This window comes from Rhamphochromis longiceps, linkage group LG3 (genome assembly GCF_057381845.1).
Source record: "Rhamphochromis longiceps isolate RC_006_pf linkage group LG3, R_longiceps_female_GT1.1, whole genome shotgun sequence".
Taxonomy (NCBI): domain Eukaryota; kingdom Metazoa; phylum Chordata; class Actinopteri; order Cichliformes; family Cichlidae; genus Rhamphochromis; species Rhamphochromis longiceps.
In genome coordinates, this window is record NC_140559.1 from 60,860,033 (window position 1) to 60,882,954 (window position 22,922).

Sequence of the window (22,922 nt, forward strand, 5' to 3'; positions counted from 1 at the left end):
TCCGACTCAGAGTGGTCAAGTTCAAAAAATGATCTTTATTGTACATTTCCGGAAACAGAGACCTGTAGCCACTAACACACGCTCAGGTCTGAAAGCATTAGAAGCCAGAGTGGGTATACATAGTTCTGCTATAGGTCGCACACAGACACACACAGTTTCCATCAAAACAACTCCTTCTGCTCTGACTAATGTGTGTGTGTGTGTTACTTCTGCTTTTTCTGTCTGGTTTCCTGTATTTTATTAATATGCCTCTGCAGCTCTGCACTAAACTTCCTGTTTCTTAACCTCCCCTTACTAAAGCCTCTGTTGCTAGGCGACCTGTCACAGACTTTATTACAAAGTACAAAAAACAATCCAATCAGAAAATAAGCACTAAGAATATATATTTATTTCGTAACAGTCTCCCCCTTTTGAACTCATTTCATGAGTTAACCTAATGAACTGACTCCCTCAATAACTACTGTGAACTAAAAACAGATATAATTAACTTTGTCCTGGTAAAAAGGTCCAACATTACTTTTGTCAGTCTATGGAAACGATCTCTACTCAGTGAAACGTTTCCTCTTTTAAACATTTCCTCCTGGTTTCTAAGCACACACTTACAGTTCACTTCATTTGTCCCTTCGCCCCCTTTAACGGGTGGAGCATATCCAGTCTGAACACTGTGTTTGGGCGATTGACATAAAAATCATACAAACTATTACTAAAGCTAATCCTCCCATTACCCTTCATTACTTTGTGCTCACATTATAGCCTCTGTCTAACAAGCTTTTAATGTTCTTTCCAATCTGAACAACACATTTTCTGAGAGGTTTCTCTGCTCTGTGCTTCTTTTGGGTGCCCCTCCTCTTGGGTCCTGGATTCTCACCAACCCCTTCGTGGTTTTGCTGTGGTTCTGGAATCTTCTCCTGTAAAGGACAGAAAAGGAAAACACCTCTCTCTGCTACGCCTCAATAATCTAATATGTTCATCAATTCTTCTCTTGATTATTCAAAGTTGGTTCAAAACATCACATTCGGGACTCTCTAATCAAAAGGATTAGCCTAATTATTATTTCTGTGTGTAAGCGTGTTTGCATTCACCCCTAAGCACTCTGAGTCCTTTTCCTACCATATTTCAATCCAGACAGTCATGCTGAACGAAGCTTATGACCTTCACAAGACTGAGTGGCAACTCCTATCAGTGCAATTGCAATGTGTGTATGAAAAATGATTATAAGCGCTTATTCTAGTAAAAGAAATCATAAAGAAAACAAACATTTTCAATCAGTTAAGCTTAAGCATAAAAGCAATTACTTATGCCTAAATTTTACCGTAGCTAAATGATCAAACACACAAAAAGTCACACACTGATCATATAATCCATTGTTTCAAATTAGACCTAAAACTCCCCCTTTTGACACATCTTCATGTGTCAAACAAAAGCACAACTAGAAAATGAAAAGAAAAAGGTTCATCAGATCATTTCTCAGGAAACCTCAGCGATTCTCCTCTCGAGTATATTTGCTCCGGGCCTGCAAACCTGTGTTTAAATAATAAAATCAGTTTAATTATCATGTTCGATCTTTTCAGCTCCTGGCTCCATCCAGAGCCTGCATCCCCAGAACGACCTAGAAACAAAACCTGTATATTAGCATCAACTTCACATTTAAAACTCAGTCCCCCCCTGTCCTTCCCTCACTGTGATCCACTCTGTGCTATAAGAAGCTAAACTTAAAACACAACAGTTATCAGTCATGTGCTTCATATAAAATTTGCGTATGTTTTAGTTTCACGTTGATCCTCTGAGTGTCATGGTACTTCTTTTAATTTGACTTTATCAAATCGAACCAAAATAGGCTTGCTGTCTTTACTTTGCTCGTTTTCCTCCAGCACCACCTCGTATCACATGCCCTTTCCCTTGGACCAGTGTTTGTTATTCCATAACTGGATTTGGAATGTGACAAGTCCACCAATCCCCTATATAACTCCTACATTTGGCTTTGGTTCTATTTTCCTTCTATAAAATGTCATTGACTTCTACAGTGGCCTGCTTTGGTTAATGGTAACATCAGTAACATCAAACATTTTCTCCCCTTTAGCATTTGGCATTTTCCCAACAATATAATGTGACACCATCATCTAAACCCAGTCAATAAAACAACATTTTCTTAAAGCAAACATCAGCAACCCAAAATTAGCCGCCCAAGGGTGGAGTCTGCAGCTCCACACCCTCATGTGAACCTTTCGGTCTCCCTCTCTCTCTTGTGCTCCTGCTCCTGCCAAAAGCAAAGCAAAGCATCCACCCTTTTCTTACCGGCGTCGTGAATTGTTTGTCAGCATCTACTCATCCTAACGTTGGTCCAGTCTTTGTCTCAGTGTCAAGTCAGTCAACACTTTAGTCCACATGGTCAGTCCAGTCACAGTCCAGTCACACACATCATGCACACGCATTCACACTAGATCTTGCTGATAGTGGAGCCTCACGCGCAAAGCATCAGATTCTCCACCCTCATCAATATGAGCTCATTTATTTGTTGTTTCTTTTGTTTTTAGAAAAAGAGTTCTTTATGATCTTGGACTGGATTGACTCGCTGCAATCCTTTTAGACAGGAACTCGCAGGTTCCCACAGGTGACCTTTTCCTCAGCCCATTGTAATCTGGAAAAGCTCACCTTATATTTGCTCTCACAAATTGTTTAACAGCGCTGTTAATTCAACCTTGCAGGCCTGCTTAGAACAAAAAAGGAGAAAAAGAGAGCTGATTATTAGCTCATCAGAGCACAAAACATCATCACCAAAGGGGGCGACACCTGACAGTTTTCTCTAAGTGCACTGTTACAGAAATAATGAGCCGCTCCTCGACATGTCCATGTTTAGTAAAACTCCCTCTATTGAAATAAGAAAACAAGCCAAACCTAACTGACAGAATTAACCCATCACTAAAACAACAACCCCAAAAATCTTCATCACAGAAAAGTTTTGCTTACTAATCCAACAATATGTTGTGGGAATTAGAACTTTCCGGGCCATAAAGCTTTTGCCGACTCTTGGCTTAACTAATACTTACATAGTCTGAAATCAGACTTAAAATCACTCCCTCTGTTCATTTTGCCCACATCATATTTCAGTGGTTGGCCTCAGGTTCTTCAGCTTCCTGACAGTCTGAAGTCAGCTGACAGAGTTTCACCTGCTAAATACACAGAAAATCTTGTTAAAGCCGCACAGTTTGCCCAGCAGTAATATTCCCATTAAGCCCTTTCTAAACACTTTATAACAATGTGTCATCACTAAATTATAAACTTCTTCTCCAAATCTGCACGACAGACTTTATTTAATTGTCCTGCGGCTGCTATCATATATTTTACCAAACAATTCTTCTCACACAGTCACAGATATATTTCTCTCAATGCAAACTTCACTCATGTCTCAGACAGGAAACTTGAGTTTTTCTTTTTTCTTTTTTTTCTGTCCCCACTCATTCAACTGATTTGCATATTGAGTCACATCTCGAGAAGTTGCCCTGACAACAGAAATGCATATTCAAACATTGCTGCATAATTCAATTATTATTATTTTATTTTTATTTCTACAGTCGTCACTTCTTTTGCTCAATCAGCTGGAAACCACTTCTAATTCACTATTTTAAACCTGCTTTAAGCTTCTAATCCCTGGTTGGTCCTCCCAGTCTCTTTTTCCTCTTCACAACAGTCACTCTATTGTCCTGCAGCTTCCTGAGTTATTCCTCAGCTTCAGCCTTTAAGTGTGTTAAATCTACACCATTTAGCATTTATGTCATGTATTCACATTCATGAGTGTAAGCATGTCTTCATTGCGTGTATGTTGTGTGTTCATATTAATATTGAGTGTAAGCTGGTCTTCGTTGCCTCGATGTGTTTTTATAATCAGATTTAATTCCTGCATCTTTGCGCTGAACTGTGGATTCAAACTGTCTCACTTCTGATTCTCTCCAAAAATAATTTCACATGTGACAATTTCTACATGTGTGTTTTCTATTTTTCTATTCATTTATGTATTATTAGTTTATTTATTTCTTTATCTCTCTCTTTTTTTTTTTCTTTACCTTTCTGTTGTGATGCTCTGGATGTTTCTAAACCCACAAATTCAGCCTCAGTGTTCAACCCAATTTTCCTGTGCTGTCACTTTAACACGTCCAGCCTTCACCTCTCACCGGTCCTCGTCCCCTCTTCTCTCAACTTCCTGTGTGGCCTCCCAAATCAAACACAGGCCCAAATCAGCTGTTTCTTCTTCTCTGTTCCTCTTTTCAGTCTTTTCTTGGCGCTTAACTCCCAGCATGGCAAATATGAACTCAGACAGTCCCATCCAGTGGTTTCACACAGTCATGTCACTGGTACACTTTCCAGCTTGTAATTCAGAGCGCATGTTTCCATCAACATGCTGCTGGACCCTTCAGTGTCTTTTTGCCTGCTGTTAATTCTTCAAGTCCACGGTGTTGTTCTCCCTGTCTTCTCTCTTCATCAGGAGATTAACTGCCCTTTAAGCTTCTTCTGAGGATAAGAACAGGATGAGAGGTGAAGCTGTGAAATTTTAAACCAAAGCCTGTTTTCGTCCCAATTCTGTTAATCTATCATTTTTCTGCTGTATTCTTCCAGGAGGTTGAGCAAGTCCGTGGGCACCTGTATTAACACACTAAGACATTTATTTAATATCATTTTCATTACTATTACTTAGCACTTTCATTGTCTAATTCCTCTGTTTTCAATTTGAAACGTCTCTCACAAGCTCACAAGCTATATTCAGACTTCCTGCTTCACTTCCTGCCAGACACACACACACACACACACACACACACACACACACACACAGGGGCCACACACACACACTCTTCACTTTACTGGATTTTCATCCGTTTCTACAGCCTAATCGAGCTCTTATTTTATGTTCACACTCTATATACCCTCTGTAACTCTACTAATTTTAATATAAAAGAATGCACCCTCAGCACACACACACACACACACACACACACACACACACACACACACACACACACGTACTAAGCTCTTTCCATTTGCAAACATTAACCAAACGACATCCATCAAAATCCTCAGCGTGGTTAGCAGAATTCTTGCACACTTGTACAATACACAATAATCAGACAACCCAAGTACACACAGACACAAACACCATGATCCCTACGGGGGTTTTCTGGCGCCCAACGCCCGGGTCCAACCCTTATGCCCCTTCTACTGATACCAGACCTTTCTTACATAATTTCGACAAATTTAAAAGCCTCTAAGCCCAGGTCCAACCTTGCTGGTCAATCAACCCGCTTCGGGAACGCCGTCACCGATAATGGTCAAATTTCTAGGCCCTATATTAATTTAAAAGTGCTCCCCGCAGCTTGACCGGAAACTCCACTTAACCAGCGTCTCAGTATTTAACTGGTGCCTGAAGCTTTACTTAAAGCTTTACCTGTCACCCGCATTGAAATGCTCACGCCTGAGCCAAGCTCTTCACTCAAACAGCGCAGGAAAGAAGTGATCCTCGACCACTTGGTTATTAACGGGAGTTCGAATCCCCGTGGGAACCACCCGGGCTAACTGGACATCGCCAGGCCTGACTGCACGTCCACGATCAGGAGTCGTTGTCACACGCTGAACACTGCGCTCCTAGGAGTCCAACCCCAGTCCTAGATCAATTTAAATACATTTAGAAGCACCACTGTGGACTGTCACCGCCAGTTTATTTATCTGATGCTCGGGTCCAACCCTATAATCAATTTGGGAATTAAATCCCTTAACCGAATGTCCTAATCTAATCTCTTTTCTTGGCTGATGTAACACAATTGACACACATAACACATCAACTTTAAGCACACGTCACATCAACTTTAAAATTCACCCCAGCATTAACAACAATAAGCTTTCATCAAATATTCCCCAGACTTTACTTTTTATTTATCACAAATTACCCAAAATCACCATGGACATGTCACCCGAAATCTACTTAACAGATTTTATAATTTCACCACTACTGAGCCAATTTAATGGTGAACATCATCAGCTCGGCGAACAGATAATTTAGAATTCATCCAATGTGCACAATTGGCTTTTTTCTTTGAACAGGCTGTGCCTACCTTTAAATCTTTTTAGACCAGTCTCCTGTTCACCTCATATCAGATCGCACCATAAGACGAATTTGTCCTCTCAGCCACAAAAGAATCCAGGTCATGGCACCAATTATTAAATTCTGTTCTTTTGAATTCTTTTGGCGACAGAGAAAGACTTCTGACTCAGAGTGGTCAAAGCTCAAAAAATGATTTTATTTTTACATTTCCGGAAACGGAGAACTGCAGCCACGAGCACGTACCCCAGTACTAAAAGCATTGCCAGGCAAAATACGCATACATAGTTCTGCTATAGGTCACACACAGACACACACAGTTTCCATCAAAACAACTCCTGATCATATTTTTTTATGTACTTTAATAATGAAGGTTTGTAAAGCAAGGCCACTTTTGACTCACAAACTAAGTGCTCACCCAGACTGAAAAACAGGAAGTTAGTGTAGAGCTATACAAGCATATTAATAAATACAGGAAGCCAGACAGAAAAGAGGAACTTGTACCGTATAAGGAGTTGTTGAAACTGTGTGATGTGCAAAGTACCAAAATAACACCTATATGAGACACATTTTTAGATTCTAATGTTAGAGATCCTGCAACTGCTGTTGGGCTGTGCAGGGCTCTCTCTTCCAGAGGATGATTGAATAAAAAGAATTATAAATGTTTTGACCACTATGAGTCAGGTTTTCTCTGTTCTATCATGGGGATCAAAGAATCTGGTTTTAATATTTGGTGTTTCCCGCCCGGTTCCCTTTGCAACAGAGAGAACAAATGTGGCCGAAGGTTGGATCTGATATGAGGCGAACAGGAGACCGGTCTAAAAAGATTTAAAAGTAGGCACAAACCTGTTCAAAGAAAAAGCAAATTTGTGCATATTGGATGAATTCTAAATTATCTGTTCGCTGAGTTGACGATCTTAACTATTAAATTGGCTCAGTAGTGGTAGAACTAAATTCTTTAGAATAAAGTAAAGCTTTGAGGTAATGATAATGAAACTTTGAGAATGACAGTACTGAGTTAAAGGTAATATGGTATTTCATGGTAAAAGAGAAAAAGAAACAATGTGTGTTTAAGAGAATATAGGACAATAGGGAATTGGTCATTGGTTTGTCCCTATTGAGTATAAAGCCGGGCTTGGACATCAATAAAATTGCTTGTGTGGTTTTGTGTGGTGTTTTCAAAGAGATTAAATTGTTTAGAACGGGGCGGGGATCCCTAAGAAGTGCATTTGCTCAGAAGGTTACGCTTCAACTCTGTGCCTGGACGCGGGTCAGAGTCCTCCGGGGGAGGGTTAGTTCGGTTAGCCACCGCGAAAACTGGGGGCATTCGTTAATAGCTAGTGGTCACAGGACCATTTCTTGTCATCCGGGATGATTTAATGCACTTGTTTGACTGAGAGAAACCGGGTTTCGGGCGTGGAACCTTGACTTATACCTATGGGTAAAGTTTGGGTTGGTTGACGCTTTTAAATTGACTTAGAGTTTTAGAAATCGGGCCACAGTCCGGGACTGATACTGGCAAATTGGTCATAAAGAAGGTCAGACCCTAGTGGTGGACGCTTCATAAAGTAGGTCAGACTCTGGTGAAAGACGCTGCCGTAGAGCGGGTCAGATTCCAAGTGGACGCTGCTAAAATTTGTCAAAATTGAGTAGGATTTTGTGTTGAGTATGTCAGGGATCCCTGTGTTTGTTGTTATGATTATAAGACGTCTTTGTAATATAAAATAAACATTTTTACATTTAAAGGCTTTGCAATTTAACAGTGATTTAAGGCTGGAAGGATGCTGAGAGTGTGTGTTGAAATGAAAGTGTGCATGTTGTGAAATCCTTTTAATCATTGGTGATTCTATAAATATATTGCTGTGAACATCGCTGAATTTGTGGGTTTTTAGACGCTGGCTTATTTATATTAGAACATAATAAATAAAGTTTGGGTTTCTTTTAGTGAATTTTGATGAATTGATTTATTTTTTGGTCTATAGTGGATGAATAGTGCATACTGCATATATTGTGTCGGGCCTAAACCCTGAGGCATTAAAGACAAATATCTCTATTTAAATAGCAAGTATAGGCAAGAATTTCAGTAATAAATGTTGGTGTGACTTATTTTTTGATTTTGGTGTGTAATGTGAGAATTGATTAGAGGTTTTAATTGTTTTTCTTTCAGTTTGAGGTCGTATACGCACTTAACAGGGTGCGGTCTACTTCTTCTTTCTGATTCTAAACAGCATGTTTGATGAAAATAGTTTATCACAAGTGTGTGATTCTAAGTGTGTGAACGTTGTGGGTACTGCATCTGAGTGATTCTGTGTGATTTCTACAAAATAACAAATAAGTAATAATAACACTACTGGGGTGAAGATCGTGGGTTCATAGCAGAGTGCGTGAAAAAAGGAAGTCTGAGAGAAGAGAGTGTGTCTGTGTCTGGCAGGAAGTGAACAAAGTTCACTGAAGTTCTAATCCCCATAACATATTGATAGATTAATAAACAAAACGTGTCTGGTATTAAGATTTTTGTGGTTGTTGTTTTAGTGATGGGTTGATTCTGTCAGTTAGGTTTGGGTTGTTTTCTTATTTTAATAGAGGGAGTTTTATTAAACATGGACATGGTTAGAACTGGGCCCTTTAACATGGTAACAGTGCACTTAGAGAAACCCTGTCAGGTGATGATGTTGTGTGCTCTGATGAGCTAATAATCAGCTCTCTTTTTCTCGGTTTTGTTCTAAGCAGGCCTGAAAGATTGAATTAACAGCGCTGTAAAAATTTTCGGGAGAACAAATATAAGGTGAGCTTTTCCAGATTACAACTGGCTGAGGAAAAGCCGACCTGTGGGGACCTGATCAGGTTGTAAGTCCCTGTCTAAAATGATTGCAGCGAGTCAATCCAGTCCAAGAGCATAAAGAACTCTTTTCCTAAAAAACAAAACAAAATAAAACAAATGAATGAGCTCACGTTGCTGAGGGTGGAGAATCTGATTATTTGCGCAGGAGTCTCCATTATGTGTGACTGGACTGACGATGTGGACTAAAGGTTGGACTGACTGGGCACTGAGATAAAGACTGGACCAAGGGTAGGATGAATAAATGCTGACAAACAATTCACCACGCTGGCAAGAGAAAGGGGATGCTTTGCTTTGCTTTGCTTTGCTTTTGCCATGAGCAGGAGGAGCGCAAGTCTTAATTCTGGGGCTGCTGATTTTGGGTTGCTGATGTTTGCTTTGAGAAAATTCTGTTTTATTGACTGGGTGTAGATTATGGTAGTACATTATATAGTGGGGAAATACCAAATGCTAAAGGGGAGAAAATGTTGGATGTTACTCATGTTACTATTAACAAAAGCAGGCCACTGTAGAAGTCAATTAAATTTGATAGAGGAAAATAATTACAACCAAAGTAATATTTATGAGTCAAATAGGGGATCGCTAGACTTTTCATATAAAAATGCAGTTATAGAATAACAAAGACTTGTCCAAGTGACCAAGGTTTTTTCCCTTTAAAACAGTAAATTATTAAAATAGCTGGTACTGGAGGGAGACAGGAGCAAAGTAACGACAGCATATATATTTTGGGTAAGTCTGATAAAGTAAAATAAAATGTACCATTACATTAAGAGGAGCAGGAAACAAATGGGAGACCAGTCCTGACGGTGGATTACACTAGGACTGAGGTCCTGATTGAGCGTGTCACCGGCTTCAGTGACAGTAACCTCTGGCTGGACTGGGTGGCTCAAAATGCTAAAGAACAACATGTATCTGATTGTGTTGCCTGTGCTTCAGCTAGACCACGTTTGTTCACGGAGCCCACACCACTGTATCCAGAGGACAAGTGGGGCTATGACTGCATGTTGCAGATGACTAGAGAAGCGGTGAGCACTGGCAACTGCACTATCTTGTCCAGCTTATTTCCCCTAATTCACAAGCAAACACAAGTAGGACCATTCATGCCCAAACGAAACAACTACACATGCTTTAAATTCTCAACGGATACGGTAAAGTACAAGTTGGGAGAGATTGACCCAAGTTGGTGCTCTGTCACACTCACAGGGAGAACCACAAACAAAGTAAGCCAAACGAACACTTTAATTGGAACATGGGCAAGAAGTGGGCTCTATTATTATTGTGGACGTAACACCCTTTTGGTTCGTGCACATATGGGAAGTGAAGGGACGTGCGCAATGGTGCAACTCGGAGCTCCACTCATGCTAATTGGGAACAAAGTAAAAGCCATACCACAACGCGACACACGCACATTGGTGGCCAGATGTAAGAGACACATTTTGGCAAAGAGAGGGACACAGGGGATACATGCTTATGACCCTAGAATGAACTCGCCTACCTGGATTGACTCAATAGGAGTGCCCAGGGGAGTTCCAGATGAGTATAAACTAGTGGACCAACTAGCTTCAGGATTTGAACATATGTTCATATGGATAACTCCAAATAAGAATGTTGATCGCATAAACTATGTTCATTATAATGTGCTGAGCCTCTCTAACCTGACCAGAGATGCCATGGAGGGGTTCACAGAACAGTTGGGTTCGACCTCACTGATGGGAGTGCAAAATCGAATGGCCCTAGACATGTTGTTGGCGTGAAAGAAAGGGGGCGTGTGGTGCCATGTTTGGAGCAGTGTGTTGTACCTTTATCCCCAACAACACTGCTCCAGATGGCTCAGTAACCCGAGCTCTGGAGGGGCTGAAAACTCTGTCTAAAACCATGCATGAGCACTCGGGAATTGACAATCCGCTGGACAGCTGGATGACCTCAGTGTTTGGGAAATGGAGGGGTTTTTCATGTCTGCAATGTTTTCTACTGCCACTTTTTAGCGATACTGGTCACCTGCGGTTGTTGTCTCATTCCTTGTGCCACAGGACTGCTGGAAAATGTAATAACGAGGGCAGTGGACCCTGGAACGGTGGTTCTGGTGGCCATGATGCCATTGATGGACTTAGAAGCGGCCGAATGGGCCGAGGAGTGACACAACACGAAGTGTGGTGACCTTTCTTTTTGAAAGGTCAAGAGAGGGAATGTGGGAATAAAGAAAATACTTTACTGCTACAATATAGCCTTCATCATTAACACTGCATTAAAATGTTTATTAAAGCTACTGGCATTAGACTAAAACTTTTATTAAAGGTGCAGCTATAATCATTGCATACACACATTGCATATTGTGCTCATGAAAGAGTTGATGCTCAGTCTATTCAAGGTCTTAAGCTTCGTTGGGCGCAATGTCCCGATGATCTACTGTGTAAGTGACTTGGAGCAGCAGAAGGTTAAACCGCATACACGCTTACAAACACAAATGATTTAAACATAGGCCAGGCCGAGGGCCTGGAATTCATTTTGCTTCTAACTGCATTTGAGCTGCCTAGTAACAAGTGACAGAAGAAGAGTCAAGAAATTGTAAGTCCCCAGGAATCATCTGGAAGGTGAAACAAATTGCCATGTATGGAAGAATGTGACAGAAAGAGGAACGTCTCTGTCTGTTTTTATGCTGATAGGGTGATGGTGTATATCTGACCCTGGGTGTGTTTAATAAAATTAAAAGTGTTGCTCACACACATAAAGAACATTGAGATCAAGTAAATTAAGATTAATTAAAGATTAAGTAAAGTTAATATAAAGGATAGAAGGATTTTTAGAATAGGATCCTTTACAGGAGAAGATTTCAGGACCACAGCAACTACAGGGGTGGCAAGAATCCTGGAAGCCCCAGACCGAACAGAACCAACCAGAGAAAGGGGAACCAAAAGAAGCACAGAGCACAGAGAACCATAGTTCCAGAAAATGTGTTGTTTAGGAAATTTAAAGCTTGTTAGACACAGGTTAAATGTGAGCATAAAAGTAATGAAGAGTAATGAGAGGGACTTTAGGAATAGTTGTAGGATTTCTATGTTATGTAAATTGCCCAAACACAGTGTTCAGGACGGATATGCTCTACCTGTTAAAGCGGGTGAAGAAACCAGGACTAAGTTTTAAAGATGAAACTCTATAGAGGATGTTTTCCAAAGATTGACAAAATAATCTACGACCTTTTACCAGAAAAGCTAATTGTATCTGTTTGGAGTTTACAGTGAGCACTGAGGGAAGTCAGAAGTGGGTTTAAATTGGGATTCTGGGTAAAAAAGGGGATACAACAACATACAACCCGTTGAGGGGACAGATAGAGTTGGGCAATTGAAAGGTTTCATTTTGTTTAGCATAATCTCTTTTGTTATATTTTAGCCTTTTAACATGCAGGTAAACTTAATGGGATGAATCAGGAATTATGTCGTGTTTCTTAGGAAACACGAAAAGGGGGAGAACTGCCATGTTATTAATATATTCTTAGTGCTTATTTTCTGATTATATTGTTTTATGTACTTTAATAATGAAGGTTTGTAAAGCAAGGCCACTTTTGACTCACAAACTAAGTGCTCAGCCAGACTGAAAAACAGGAAGTTAGTGTAGAAATATACAAGCATATTAATAAATACTGGAAGCCAGACAGAAAAGAGGAACTTGTACCATATAAGGAGTTGTTGAAACTGTACCAAAATAACACCTATATGAGACACATTTTTAGATTCTAATGTTAGAGATCCTGCAACTGCAGAGACCTCTTCCCTCTGACCCCTCCCCAAACCCTCAAACCCTCCTACCCACCTCGACATACAAACTCTGTGTGGCTTCACGTGTTCTGTTGATGTTTACATGATCAAAATAACTTGAACACAAACACAAACAGACAAAGAGGAAGACCGTACCGGAAGGAAAAACACTACAAGTCCCAGCATCCTCTGTGTTTAGGGAGCAGCAGTGAAAGTGAAAGTATTGAGCCTCCGTTGAGAGGAGGAGGAAGGTGGAGCTGAGGCAGGTGAGTGTTAACATGAATATGTTTCTTCTTATGACATAAAATAATTCCACGCTGTTCGTGTCTGTGGGTGAAATGTGAGGCCGGTCGGCTCCTCTGAGCGCTGGTTTCCTGTAAGTAGAGAGGAAGTGAGTTTAGCTGAGCCTCCGTTTAGTGTGAGAGAGCAGGAGGAGAGTGAGAGCTGTGCTGAGGCAGGGTGAGTGTTAACACCGCTCTGACATTACTGTGTCTCTGTGGCGGGAACAACAGGCTCCGTCAGTGGAGGCAAAAATAATCAGACTTTGGTTTTTCAAAGGAAACAACTTTATGTCGGAAGTTCCCGCACGCTCATTGGATAACGATGTGTCAATCCCGAGTTATTAGCCAATGAGCGTGCAGATTCACAGAAAGACCCGCCTTTATCACGGGAAAACTACAATGGCGACAGAAACTCCGTGGGTGGAGTTCAGGGTGACGTAATGAAACTGTGACGTTTGAGCCACTTCCTGTTCTCAGTCCCAGCGTCCTGATCACCGAGGTTTCTGTTGCTCTGATATCTGATATTGATTATATTGGTAAACAGGCTGTAGCATAAACATCAGGTCTGTTCTGAAAACTGGCTTTATTTTTTCAAAGTAAGGGAATATCTGTGGTGTGATACCGCGGGCTCATGGGCTAAGGACTTGGATTGACAAGTCAAGCGCAGATGATTGTGTTGTTTCTTATAAAGGCTTGTGTGTGTGTGCCTTCACAGTGGACATAGATGGCTTCTTTCATTCCTCTTTCAAACCATCTGTCCTCTCTGCTTCTCGGATGAGAGTTGAAACGTCTTCAAGTAACTTAAAGAAGTCCAGACGCTTTTCTTTGCAAGCTCCTTTGACTACGATGACCTGGATGACTGAGAACCTTCACAGACATATTGCCGTACATTTTGGGAGGAACACCCTTCAACTGGTGCGGGAGTATGAAAGGGAATCAAGGAAACTAGCGGATTATAGGAACCATCTCCGTTTCAACCTAAGATGTAGACAAAGCAGAGTTGTTCCTAAGAGCCTGCGCCTTGGATCCACTGTCAGGGGATACAGAGCAGACTTGATTCTACAGAGAGCACAAAATCACCTTTTAAGTGAAAGGATAAGACAGGTCCATTTCACCATAGATGCCCTCCAGATCAAGATCAGCCAGACCCTGCAGGAACTGGAAATCCTTCTACCCTCTCCAATCTTAGAAGAGGTTTACAAGTTTGTGGACAAGGCTCAGCGGGCCCAACACTCTAAAGGAAAAGAAAGACAACGCAGGAAATTTCACACCTTGCTTTCAAAAACACACACTCCTCATCCTGAACCTACACAACCCAGAGAAGAAAATACACCTGAAGTCAGTCAGGAGAAATGGGTTAAGAACTTTTCAGACAGAATTCTCACTGAACCTGAAAAGAGAGTATTAGCCAAAGGACTCAATTTTGCCATTTCTCCACAACAGTTGCCCATAGTGGACCTCATCACAGCCACAGAATCTGCCATACGGATTAATAAATTATCACAGACAGAAGCAGAGCAAATCAGGATGAAAGTCTCAGCCACACTCTCCAGTGCCAAAGTCCCTCCATCCAACCTCACAATACAGGAAAAGAAGGCCGTCGCTTCCCTGAGCAAAGACCACAACATCACTGTTTTACCAGCTGATAAGGGAAGATGCACCGTGGTCCTAAACACTACAGATTACCATACAAAGATCAGTACTCTCCTCAGTGACAACAATACCTACGAAACCTTAAAGCAAGACCCCACAAGCAGCTACAAAAAGAAAGTTATAGCTTGCCTTCAAGACTTTGAAAAGGACAAAATTATTGACCGCCTTACATATCACCGCCTTTACCCAGGGGGTGCCATACCCTGCATCTACGGACTTCCTAAAATCCCCAAGGAAGCTGTCCCACTCAGACCCATAGTCAGTAGCATAAACTCAGCCACTTATAACATTGCTAAACACCTTGCTACCATCCTTGCTCCTCTCGTGGGGAACACCCCACACCACATCAAGAACTCCACCGACTTCACCGACAAGGTCCAGAAACTTACCCTGGATCCAGATGAAACCATGGTGTCCTTTGATGTAGTCTCTCTCTTCACTTGCATACCCACCACGGAGGCCGTGGAGACTGTCAGAAAACGACTACGAGAAGACAGCTCCTTGGAGGACAGGACCAACTTCACACCCGATCAGATTTGCACCCTGTTAGACCTCTGCCTCACCACTACATATTTCAAATACAACGAAGGCTTTTACAGACAAAAACATGGCTGTGCCATGGACTCCCCCGTGTCACCTATTGTAGCCAACCTTTACATGGAGGAAGTGGAAAGAAAGGCTCTTGGGTCTTTCAAAGGAAGAGTACCCAGCCACTGGTACAGATATGTGGACGACACCTGGGTCAAAATCAAGACACAAGAAGTGGAATCCTTCACTGCGCACATTAACGCTGTGGATAAAAACATCAAGTTCACCAGGGAAGACACAAAGGACAACTGTTTGCCTTTCCTGGACTGCGCTGTGCACATTGAAGAGAACGGCAACCTCAACATCGAAGTTTACCGGAAGCCCACACATACGGACCAGTACCTCCTCTTTGACTCCCATCACCCTCTGGAACACAAACTTGGAGTAATTAGGACCCTACACCACCGGGCAGAACATGTTCCCTCTAAGCCTGAAGGAAAAAAGAAGGAACACACACATGTAAAGGAAGCACTCAAAACGTGCGGCTATCCTACATGGGCGTTCTTAAAGTCAGCAAAGAGGCACAGAAAAGAAGACCAGACACCAGCGAGGGAGGATAAGAAGGACAGACGCAACAACATTGTCATCCCCTATGTAGCCGGTGTATCAGAGAAACTCAGGAGAGTTTTCTCCAAGCACGACATCCCGGTGTACTTCAGACCAAGCAACACACTCAGACAGAAACTGGTTAACCCGAAAGACAAAACTCCTAAACACAAGCTTAACAATGTGGTGTATGCTGTACAGTGCATTGGAGAGACCAAACAGCCACTTCACAAGCGCATGGCACAACACAGAAGAGCCACCTCCACAGGACAAGACTCAGCAGTCCATCTGCATCTTAAGGATAAAGGACACTCTTTCGAGGAGGCCAATGTTCACATTTTGGACAGAGAGGACAGATGGTTTGAAAGAGGAGTGAAAGAAGCCATCTATGTCCACTGTGAGCGACCATCTTTGAACAGAGGCGGGGTTTACGACACCAACTCTCTGCCATCTACAATCCAGTTTTGAGATCCCTTCCCAGACGCCTTGGCTCAGGCGATTAGAGGATCATCAGGGGGTCCTTTTGTCCCTCTGTGGGGGATCACTCCCACTAGGTTTATATCTGGGACTCTCCACCATTTGACCTTAGAACTGAAGAAGCTTCTCGGATGAGAGGTGAAACGTCTTCAAGTAACTTAAAGAAGTCCAGACGCTTTTCTTTGCAAGCTCCTTTGACTACGATGACCTGGATGACTGAGAACCTTCACAGACAACTTGCTGCTAATACACAACATTTCATCATATTTCCTCATAACCCTGTTTTGTCTGACCATTTGATCCCATTTGAATTTGCAATAAAGGATCCACAGAGTTTGGTGACAATAATGACAGTAGATGTTTGTGTGAAAGTGCTGGAAGCAAATGAGTGTGTGATGTTCTTTCAGTGTTGCACTTTGTAGACGCTCCCTGAGCACTGGTCTCACAGCCAGCTGCACATAGAGACCAGTGTTGTTAGTCCAGGTCAGAAGATGACTTGTTGGAATGAAAATGAGCTTGTAGTTTGTCTGCTTTAATAATGTGACTGGAAAAAGGTGTTGGATTTCAAATATGTCCATTTCTTTCACACTTCACCTTTAAAAGTGAAGCCTTGTGGTTCCTGGAAGGAAAAATACGACTTTTTCAAGTCTTTGTCCTGTTTTTATGAGAAATGTACGACTTTAATGTGAAACATTCAGAGTTTTTTCTCTTGTTGTGTTTGTTTGAAGCTGCTTCCTGTTGGCTTCAGCTGTTTGGAGTTTCCATTTTCTAAACTTCTACATTCTGAACCTTCTTCAGCTCTGAACAGATGATGAAACACTGAATGATTTCAAGCTCACACTTTGTCTAATAAACTTACATCTTTCATTCTTTACACAGATTGGAGAACTGTGGTCTGTCAGAGATCAGCTGTGATTATCTGGTAGCAGCACTGAAGTCCAACCCCTCCCATCTGAGAGAGCTAGAGCTGAGCTGCAACAACAACCTGCAGGATTCAGGAGTGAAGCATCTGTGTGGTTTCCTGGAGAGTCCAGGATGTGGACTTGAAACTCTGAGGTCAGTCAGCATGTTTTAGTTGTGCTGACACTAAACTGCAGACATCAGGCTGATATTATACTGATCCACACTGAGGATCTTCATGGTAAAGTCTGTTTTCTTCTTCTCTGGTTTAGTCCATTGACTGCAGCAGAACAATGTTCACATTTCAAACCTTCAAAGAAGAAGAAAAATCCTCCACTGGATAATTCACTGTGAAACTCTCCAACTCTTCATTCCACCTTAAAGTCTGTCTGACACTGAAATCCAAAGCAAAATGTGCGTTTGCTTTACAGACAGCAGTCCAACACAAACATACACACATCATCCAAAACACAGTCCAACATCCAAATCTCCTCCACTGCCAGCATGAATGATGGGAAAGAGAAGGAGGAACACTCTGACATTCAGGGTTAGAATGAGTTTCATGAAGCAGACTGTGAAGATCAAAGCTGCATTAGAAAGCTTACATGAATGAATGAGTGGACAGAAGTGGACAGAGATCATCTGAAGCACTTCAAAGGCTTTAAATCAGCACATTTCTCTTTATTCTTTATCAACTCTGTTAGTTTCTCTCAGTTTTCTGTGGAATGAAGCTAACAGCAGGCTAATAAGATGCTGACCAATAGGTTTCTATTAAAGGTTGTAATTTGTATATGAAAAAGTGCTTTGGCTCAGCAGGGATCAGCTTACAGGTAGAATACAGCTGCTGGATGGGATTAGCATGTCATAGCTATCTACCAAACTGCTAACTGGGGGATTTCAGGCCATCTATGGATCATTTTTACTAACTGTTTATTCAGCTTAGGCTCACAGGGCTGCAGCCTGTGCCCTAGCTGTCATAGGGCAAGAGGCGTGGTCCACCTGCACAGGTGAGCAGTCCATCACAGGGCCAGCAGAGAGAGACAGAGAAGCACTCTCTCACATCCACACCTACAGCCAATTTAGAAGCACCAGTGAACCTAAGCAGCATTTCATTGGACTGTGGGAGAACATCCAACCTCCACAGAAAGGCCAACAAGCTTCAACCTACAACCTTCTTGCTTTAAGGCACTAGTGCGAACCACTTTCCCCATTTCAGCCCAAATCCTGCATCTTCCTGTTTCTGACTCCAGGCCAGCTCCACTAACACTTTCTCATCAGACACTGCCACCTAGTGGAGGAAGTCTTAGTTCCATTTGAAGCTTCAGATTACAGTTAGTTCCTTTACAAAGAGGTGGAGGTGGTGGGGCCACAGCACCATCATCACTGAGTGCCATAGGACACTTAACCCTTGTTTCCATATGCTGGGAACTTCCTGTTGTTCCAAGGAGGACTGGAAAATGTGTGAAAACCTCCCAGTCACTTCCTCACAGCACACTTCAATCATTTCCCTCCCACAGCATCAGGACCAGGGCTTTTTCTCTCTTTGGTCCCACTAAGAGATTTCCACACAAACACCTCATCAGTGGGACTCTCAGAGCTACCAGCCCTTTGCTACAATCAAAAAGCTCTTCATTGAAATCAATGATATCAAAGCTGGAATCAAATGAGTCCAAGTCTTCTGCTGATTCAGCATCACATTCATCTTTGCTCCTTGTCCTGCATCCCCACCATGGACTTCATTCTTTTCCAAGCCAGCCTTGAGTGTCCTTTATTCAGCTCATCCTCTGCTTTACTTTTACACCTGATTTTAGCTGCTTTATCTCTCTTTCAACAAGTTTCTGTGCCTCAATCTTTTTCTTCTCTCCCTCATAACAAGACAGCTTCTTCTGCCTGAGAACATGTTGGAGTGATTTACTAATCCAGGGCTGCTTATTGGGGAAAATACTTCCTGTTTTCAAAGTAATCCCCATTTTTCCCAGAAAGAAATGTAAGTAGAAATCGATGATCTAAGTGAGAACATGAGCCTTTAAAACGTCACCGTGGGTGCAGTCAAAGCAGTCCCTCAGTCCCAGTATAGAGTCTTTGGTCCAGACTGGAACAACTGTGTGCCCAGTTTGAGCTCTCTTCAGTCCTGTGACCTGACAGACCCAGAGGGGCCATCACATCACATTTAGAAGCTCCCCTGATGGAGCCACAACACATGTCCAACACTTAGTCTGTCTTGTTGGACCAACTGGAAGAAATGATTCAAGGACTTAGTCACAGAACAGAGATTCAAATCTCCAAAATCCAACTGGCTGCATCAGGACATATAGTCTGAAACTCTGCACAGTTTCCTGTTTGAAGCTGCTTCCTGTTGGCTTCAGCTGTTTGGAGTTTCCATTTTCTAAACTTCTACATTCTGAACCTTCTTCAGCTCTGAACAGATGATGAAACACTGAATGATTTCAAGCTCACACTTTGTCTAATAAACTTACATCTTTCATTCTTTATACAGATTGAGGCGCTGTGGTTTGTCAAAGATCAGCTGTGATTATCTGGCAGCAGCACTGAAGTCCAACCCCTCCCATCTGAGAGTGCTGAACCTGAGAGGAAACTACCTGAAGGATCCAGATGTGAAGCAGCTGTCTGATCTTCAGCAGAGTCCAGACTACAGACTGGAGACTCTGGTGTAAGTAGAGTGATGGAGTGAGTGGGTGGGTGGTGTCAGCAGTATTGTACTAAACACAGTCAGTATGAAACAAAGATCCAGTGTTTCCTGTAAAGCTGCAGCTTCTCAGTGAAGCTGTGAGAGGAGAATGGTGACAGGCTTCAGGATTGGACACAAACACTTCCTGTTTCTGACCTTTATGGTCACCATAGTAATGGCTGACACGCTCTGATCAAACACTGTCAACAGCCAATCAGCTCTCTGAACAAAGCAGCACGCAGACCAATGAATGCATTCATTTCCAAGTTTAAAGCAGTGAAGAACACAGTCTGTAGGTGAGGAAGAATTTAGTGAGAGCAGATGTTTGGATGGAATTCCTCCAGTTAACAGCTGGAACCGTCCATCTGGATTGTTGGGCTTGTTGTTGGGGTTCCTACAGAGCTCAGAGTGGACACACCAAGGTTCTTCTAATGAATGAAAGTCCAAACTCAAACTAGGAGGGAAAAACATTTTCATCAACTTCAATAAAAATCCAAAGATTAGAAAAAGTGAAGCAACAATGAGTCCTAGTACAGTCCCAGCACTGAAGTCCCTGCTGCTCTTTATACTGGATGTGCTGCATCACTGACTGACAGCTGATGAAGAGTCTCTGGAAACACTCGTTTATCTCATCTGCTCTTCCTTCTTCTCTCTGCAGGTGGAGGATATGATGGTAAACAGGACGGTGTGTGTGCTGAGAGAGGAGGAGCTGTGTCCTGATGATCCAGAGAGGTTGAAGCAGCAGCAGCTTGTGTGTAGAGACGCTCTGACTGGGCCATGTTACTGGGAGGTGGAGAGTCAGCAGTGACTGACAGAGGAATGAGAAGAAGTGCAGATGACTGTCAGTGCTGCAGAGTGAACTGCTCTGAGAACAGCTCCACTGTCAGACACAATGTAGAGTCCAGCATCATCCCTGTGTGTGTCCCTCTGGATCTGACAGAGGATCATCAGTGTATCTGGACTGCTCTGCTGCTGCTCTGTCCTTCTACAGTCTCTGCACAGTCTCTGTCTGACTCTGGCTTCAGACCCTCCTGGATCAAACTCACCTGGAAAGACTTTCAAACATCACTCAATAGATTTGAATACAGAATATATTTGATATATACTGTAGATGTACTGTAGAGTTGCAGTTTGTCACTTGTAAATACAGTCTGTGAGCAGCTGTGAGCTGAAAGATCTTTCTAGAAACAGGAAATGTTTTCACTCTTCTGTTGCTTTTTCATATATTTCCACAACATTAATATTGATCCCACCTGTCTCACCTGTTTCATGCTTTTATACATAATAACAGGACACGTGTGATCTGAGCGCTGCTGTGGTTGCTGTGCTGCACGTCTTCATTTAGATAACAGAGACATCTAGTGGTTCAGAGGGAGAACTGCAGGAGGTGGAGCTGTGCTTTAGCATGGAAAACTTTTTATCTTTTAGACGCAGATACAAATATGACAAGTATCAGTGTAAGATACAAAAGGTCACATCAGTCAGCAGAGGGAACAGTGATCACACAGCAATGTAAGAATAGAAACATAACAGTGAATCTGGACATGTATACAGATGGAAGCAAACAAACAGGATGTAACACTACATTAAAGCCACAAATGGGAAGAAAACAAAGCCAAAGGAAAATATATTTGATCTCAGGAATCCAAATCAGATGCTTTAGAGCAGGGGTCGGTTACCCAGGAGGAGGAGAGACCCGAAGCGTCAGGTGTTTGGACCAATGTTTTCTTTTCTGATCAAACCAGAAAGCTTTAATGAGCAGCTGGATTTGTGTCGCATTAACTGGCTGGACACAGAGGACATCGAAATGCAGCTGATTGAACTGAAAAGCTCGACTCTGTGGGGTCAAAGTTTGCAGAACTACGAACGCAGTTGGAATCCACAGCTGTGCGTGTTCATGGAGCTGCATTTCCACCTGCTGGACATCACTACCTGACAGGTTTAACTGTCTTCAGAACATTGCAGAGGCCTTATTGACAGTATTCTGCTCTACATATCTGTGTGAGCAGATTTTCTCTCACATGAAGAGAGTCCTCAGGTCTGAATGCTGGACACTTGGAGACCTGTGTCTCTGAGTGGGAGACCAGAGATCACATTAACATGTGTGTCCCTGTATTAACAAACATGACATATTGGCCCAGTTTACTTTTCTTATCATTGTTGTGAGGAGACCATAAATAGCATTTGTATTTTCTGTTGTACAGTTCATTTGCTGTTATGGATAAAAAGTCTTTTTTTGTTTCAAAATAGCTGATAACTATTCGCTGATAGCTGCAAACATCTGCGCACAAATATAATCCTACGAAGTGGTTCTATAAAGTGTGTAATTTATTGCTAATGCAATCATATGGCACATTGACTTCTGAGGAAATGTTAGATGCACTCATCATCAGAAAGGTTGCCGACCTAAACCAGGGGGTTTAGAGTTTTAAGGGTTCAAATATTCAGGTGGGGAGTAAAAACAATCATGGTCCAGAAGAGCTTTGTCAAACAATTGATTTTAATGAACACACTCAGCGTGGGGAGATGTACAATCTGAAACACCAGCTGTAGATCTCCACCCAAAAAGACACTTCAGATTGCTTTTGATTCATCAGGGTTAACGCCCCCTCATGCGTCATCAGATACAATATACGCATGTGTCAAATCAAAAACACTATGACTTTTAACACAGTTTGAAAAGAACATTGTCTCTGTCTCCACACCAGGTGCTTCCTGTCACTGTCCTGCCCACGCTTATCTTCTGGAACATCAGCAGCACGTCTTATGACAACTGTCAATTTTGCAGACACAATTTTGCAGTTGCAAGAAAAACATGATTAACCTCTCACCTATAAATGAGTCTATCTACTGTGTATGTGTGGGTGTGTACGTGTGTGTGTGTGTGTGTGGTATTGAGAGTGTGGAGATATTTTGCTGCTATTGTTAATAATCATCATCATTATCTACAGCATTGTGTGGAGATTATTTTGTTATCATATGTTCCCTTATATATGAGATCAAAGTAGTTGCATTATGATATTGTTGCAGATCAGGTTATACCCTTAAAAATCATTAGATCTGTTGGATTGACCTGTATTATGTTGAATGTCTTACATTGTTTCAAAGGAGT

General features: G+C 42.0%; 2 protein-coding genes across 3 annotated transcripts in view; both read left to right on the forward strand.

The window, feature by feature from the left end:
* LOC146675569 (protein NLRC3-like) overlaps positions 1-20,635 on the forward strand; it is a 155,390-nt gene extending 134,755 nt beyond the window's left edge. Inside the window, exons 8-9 of one of the 2 annotated variants that reach the window (XM_085400509.1) lie at positions 19,619-19,792; positions 20,469-20,623. In XM_085400509.1, coding sequence (XP_085256635.1) covers positions 19,619-19,792; positions 20,469-20,481 — 187 coding nt within the window. In that variant the 3' untranslated portion in view covers positions 20,482-20,623. Of the gene's footprint in view, positions 1-19,618; positions 19,793-20,468 lie in introns of both variants that reach the window. The other variant, XM_085400508.1, reaches the window with a different exon arrangement.
* Positions 1-22,922, forward strand: part of LOC146675573 (uncharacterized) — a 145,996-nt gene that overhangs the window by 79,412 nt on the left and 43,662 nt on the right. The window lies entirely within an intron of this gene.